A 6,029-nucleotide genomic window follows, 5' to 3' on the forward strand; every position below is an offset into this window, starting at 1 on the left:
ACTGAACACTAGACCAGTTCAAAAAAAATATTTTTTAATAATTAAGTGGCTAGATGTTTAAATGTTGTTAATTGATGAAAAAAAGTAAATCATTAAAGTTTCAAAGCATATGTATTTACTGCAACAAGCCACTGCAAGCCTCAAGTTGTTACAGAAGAGGTTGAAAAGTGAAGACTTTTTGTCAAGACAGGAGTATAAAGTTGTCAGCAAATAGAGCCACTTTAGATTGTCTGGAAGAAATTGATAAGAAACAATAGAATACCAAGGATAGAACCTTACAAAGAAGACCAAGTGAAGTAGATCAAGTAAGGAACATTGAGGTACCCCATAAGTTACTGAAAACAAAGTAAAGTAAAAAGCGAAGATGTTGAGAAAAAAAATAATAGAAAAAAAAAAAAAGTGATGGCATTCAAGGATGACTTTATTACTGCTGTTAGAAAGAAATTTAACAATTTCAAAAACTTTTTTAAATACACAGTATGCCAAACTTTATCAAAAGCTTTTGATATGTCAAGAGCAATAGCCCTTGCTTTGCCGCCTCCATCTAATGTAAGATAAAATGTAAGCCATAAAACGAGAAGATTAAAATCCATATTGATTATCAGTGAGTAAATTATTAGACTCAAGATGTTAGAAATTTGATTAAAGATTAAAAAACTTTGCTAGTAGCAGAAAGAAGACTGATTGGACAATAATTGGATGGGTCAAAATATTCTCCACAGTTTTTGAATATTGGAAAAACATACCATTTTCCAGCAAGCAGGAAAACAAGTTTCAGTCAAGCACTTAATAAATACTTTACAGAGAATTAAAGAGAGTTGTGGAGAACAATTTTGTAGGTAATAACTGTAAGTAAGGCTATAACTGGAATGTTGTTTAGACCACAAGATGTAGTAGAATTTAATTGAGAAATGAATTTAGCAACAGAATCTGTCGTGATTTGGATGTCTAACAACAGGTTAACCTATTTAACTGGAATGGTGGATAGAGTATGGTCATTAGATTCAAGAATCAAAATATAGGAAAAGTTTTTTGCAAATAATTCTGCTTTATCCTTAGATAATAAGACCCATAAATTAGAGATGGAATGCTACATTGATTTCTTGCAATAATAAAAAGATGTTTGTTCTCAAGAGAGTTGTTTTTGTAAAAAAAAATGACAGAAAATAATTATGATTAGATACAGCAGCTACACAAAAAGGTGAAAACATGGAACAGAATGCGGCTTTTATTGAAAATGTTGAGAAGAAATCAAAACTTTTATACCTGCCTGGATCCAGGAGGTTACATAGGAAGCTCATTTATCAGCATAGAGATGAAAGACATCAGCCCAAGGACCATTACAAAAAAAATCAAGAAAAGAATTCTGGTCAGTTTTAGGGTAGTAGTAAATAGTGTGATGAAAGGGTGAGTGCGAAGAAGAAATATGAAATAAAAGATTAATAGAGATCATTGTATGGTTGGAACTACCTAAAGAAGAACAAGGAGAAACTATATACTAAAGACACGAAACTATATAATGAGCAAAGGTAAATAACTCAGGTTGTCAGGGAAACACATCACAAAGTTAAATGTCAGAGTAAGAGCTTAAGAAATACAGAAATTATGAGCTTTAGTGAGGGGTGTTGGAACTGAACCATTCAGTATGATAAGCATTAAACTAATCAATAATGTTGCAAATGTTTAAATTTACACCAGCCTAATAGATGAAGAAAGGGTATGAGGCTGGTCAACAGAACTATTCTGTTCACCCCAAAAGTCTTTGCTTAATAGGCTTTTTAAATGGTTGGTGTTCAACATCGGGTTGCAGTTAACATCAGCCCAAGATGTTAAAAAAACAACCTCAAATTAGATTACCTTTAACAGATTTATGATAATCCAAGTCATACTTAAAAAATCCGTAAAAATATTTTCTAAACAGCCACCCGCATAACGACATTAACTATTGATTTTGCATTAATTACATATAAAGTATGACCAAAACCATAAACTATATCAAATACTTAATTTGTATTTATAATACAATATTCTTCTTTGAAACATATAGTAAAGCTTACCCAAAGTAATACATATGATCTTTTGGATAAATACAATCAATATTTGCTACATGCTGTAACAATGAATAAGAAACATGTGTAAATACAGATTAAAAATTATTTGTGGATAAGATTCATTATACTATAATAACATAGTAAAGTATATGTATAGATAAACTATGCACAATATAGCAGAACATAGCAATTTCAGGCCTTGTTTTAAATAAAAAATGCTTAATGCATTAGCTTAACACAATATTTGATGCCATAAAATTCTCTTTATTTTTTATTTTTTAAATTGCTGCAATAATATTAACTACCGCAAAACAAGTTAAATGTTATTTAACAGCTTCTTATTATTACTATAAAGCAATGTTTATTTTATTTTATTTTAAATATTAAATAATTAATTTTAGTATTGCATTTTTAAAAAAGTTTGATATTAACAAATTTCTTTCTTTTCTCGACATTTGCATAAATGAATTAAAATATGTTAAACTTTTGAATTTTTAAAATGATCATATCTTAAATTTCTAATTGCAGCTTTGTAACTACAAATGATTTTTTATTCTAAAAAAATTAGCAAGTAACAAATAAAAAAATTAATTTATAAAAAAAAAAAAAAAAGTAAAAAGTTAATTTATTTACTTTCTTTATTAAAAGTTTATTAGTTTATTATCTTATTATTAAAATTATATCGCTGTATATATGGTTTATTAATAAATAATCGCTGTGATTTAACTTGTGTTATAAAAAAAAACTTAAACCCAAGCATAAACTTTAATTTTAATAAACTTAAATATACTTTTTAATCTAAAATTAAATTATATATTTTTAAAATCTAAATTAAATTGTATATTTTTTTTATAAGAACAAAATTATATATTTTTATCAAATTAGTTTTAAATTAAGTCATATACTTTCTATCAGAATAAAATTATGTTTTTATGATCTTTGCTTTAACCTTAAAAAATCAATCATTACAATAAAATAAAAACAAAATAAAAATAAACTTATAATTTCATTTGAGTTTTTTTCATTAGTAAATAGAGCTTATATTAAACATAATTGTCATTCAAACTTTTGTAGCAAATATTTTTACATAAACGTTATTCAAAAGTTAATGTGACTTTTTTTAAAATTAATTACTTTTTTTACCTTACCGCTTATAGAATAATTTGAATAATGAAAAAAAGTCACTTAACTGAAATCGCTTACTGCTTACATAAAACCGCTTATAGCATACCTAAATCGCTCTAAGCGTAATGCATTAAAACAAGGCCTATAAAATTTATAGACAATTTGGCTTTGGTTCCACAGTATTGCAGCATATAGTTGGTGTATTACATGCTATTAGATTATTGCTGACTTTAAAATCAACAATGTCACCAAAAATAAATCCTAGTTTTTCAAGACAAAAAATAAGGTGGAATCTTTAGCATATGTTAATTCAAAAACTGTCATCAAGAATAAAATTAATAATTTATTTAAGATGGTGACTATTCCTGAAAATCCAGGTAAAAAATTTTTCACTCCTAAAAACTAAATTTTGATATCTAAAACTATTTTTGTAGTGTTATATTTCCAGTCAGATCAATCAACCTCTAGGTTAGATTGGTAAATGGTTTGTTTCTCCTCGACTTAATAGCTCAAAAACTTTCACATTGATATTTAATTTGCCTATAAATAAATTTTTAATATTATATTTAATTTTCAGCACATCCTAAAAAACGTTTTTAGTTTTATAAAATGTGCAAATGAAAATTTCTTTTCTTTGAAATGATTTTTTTTAAACATGCTAAAGTTTGCCATTAATTTATATACAGAGAATTATTTATTGAATTGACATAAAACGCCATACATGACAATAAACACCAACATATAAATTGAACAATAGTCATAGAACACATTGTTTTGAAGAACTACAACATAAAACACAATATTTAGAAGAACTCTTATATTCATAAAACATTTTTTGAAAAATTAACATTTTTTTAGAGCTGTAATACAAATTTCTTTACTTTTTTATATATATTTATTCAATAAAACACACAAAAAAAAAATTACATATTATTTTTACCTGAGGTTTTATTAGCTTCACCTCTTGACCTCTTTGTTTCTCCATTGCTATAATTTCTTCTTCATATTTCTAAAAGAGAAAGAAATAAAGCTACACTTGCTTTTCTCAAAAACACTTTAACTCAATAAGTTGAATATAAATGTTTTTAAAATCTATAAAATAAGTTTAGCAAATATTTAAATAACACCTTATTTTTAAACTTACTTTGGACATTTGGTGTAAACAAAGCTATATAAAATTTTTAAAATGATATAAATATTTGCTATAAAAACCAATACTTAATTTAGAATTAGTTTGATAATATTAGAGACAAGTGAAATATTTATGGGCCATGAAGCACCCCTTTTAAAATTATTTTAAAACAGTCAATTAATATATCAATTTTCAGTCACTTTATATATATATATATATATATATATATATATATATATATATATACACACATACAGTATAAATGTGTATATTATATATATATACACACATATATACTGTATGTATGTATGTATATATATATATATATATATATATATATATATATATATATATATATATATATATACACACACACACACACACACACATACTGTATGTATATATATATACATATATATATATATATATATATATATATATATATATATATATATATATATATATATATATATATATATATATATATATATATATATATATATATATATACACATATTTATTAGGGTGTCCCAAAAAACAGTATTTTTGAAAATAACCTGCTCCCACCTCCTAAATGTGTTCTATCTAATACAAAAACACTTGGATTAAAATTTTTTTGAATAAAAAATACTTTAAGGGGTCCCTTAAGACCCTCGAATATTTAATGGATCCCTAATATTTTCAAAAAAAAGTTTTTCAAAAATATGTCAACCTGGTACTCGAATGAAGTGAAATTATAAAAAAATTTCAAAAATACTATTTATTTTGAAAAAAAATTGTTTATTTTTGGTTTTTTTGGCATAAAATATTACGTTTTTTAACAAAAAATAAAAAAAATGCATTTTTTATGTTTTTTTATGATAATATTGATAAATAAGTTAAAAATAGCAGAATTGGCACAGCGAATTTTTTGATTTTTTGAAAGATTCTCCTTAAAAACTACAAAGAACATAATTGTATTTATTTGGATGAAAAATTTCTGAAAGTTCTAACTTTTTTTATCATATCAGAAATCAGTGTAACGTGACATATAAGAAGGCTTGCTAACTTAGTCCAACAGAAAATAGCATTTTAGCTTGTAAAGTTCCCTAAAAACTACATGACTTCCCCCTTATTTACTAAATTGCATTTGGTAAAATATTCCTCCATGAGCTTAGAATAGCCAGTAATATAGAGAATGTTTGTACAGATCTTCTTTAACCATGAAATGGTAAAATAGTTATAACTGGTACCTTTCTGTTCATTTTGTGCTCATAATCTTTAATCAAGTAAGTATATTCCTCTTTTTAGTGCTTAAATTAAAAAATAGCTTGGAAAAACCGCAGTTTAATTTTAATTGTTTAAATTGTTGCTGATGGAAAAAGAAGTAGAACAAAGACAAAGCCAGAAAATCAAGCTGAAGCAACAGTTAACAGAAAGGACATAAGGTACAAGGGTACAGTATATATTAAATAGATGTAAAATACTAAACTTTATTATTCAAATTATTTAGACTTAGGAAATCATTTTGGAGAAGATAGCATGCTGAACATGATGATATTGTCACTAAGAGGCAAGGCCAAGTTAAAATGAACAGACCCTAAATTGTACTAGGGAGATGGCTGCAGTTTATCTAGGTACACATTTTTTATCACATACTGTATTTTTTAGTTTAGCCTGAATACAAAAAGATGGATCATCAATTTCATTCTTAACTGTTCTAGAACTTGATTTTTACTCTT

At 25.4% G+C, this 6,029-nt stretch overlaps 1 protein-coding gene across 1 annotated transcript in view; it reads right to left on the reverse strand.

Moving 5' to 3' along the window:
• The window catches only part of LOC101238094 (protein kintoun), a 67,359-nt gene that overhangs the window by 39,776 nt on the left and 21,554 nt on the right, over positions 1-6,029 (reverse strand). Inside the window, exon 3 of the mRNA XM_065813820.1 lies at positions 4,117-4,185. Within this exon, the coding sequence (XP_065669892.1) occupies positions 4,117-4,185 (69 nt within the window). The remainder of the gene's footprint in view (positions 1-4,116; positions 4,186-6,029) is intronic.

The sequence above is a fragment of the Hydra vulgaris genome, chromosome 12 (assembly GCF_038396675.1).
Source record: "Hydra vulgaris chromosome 12, alternate assembly HydraT2T_AEP".
Classification (NCBI taxonomy): Eukaryota; Metazoa; Cnidaria; class Hydrozoa; order Anthoathecata; family Hydridae; genus Hydra; species Hydra vulgaris.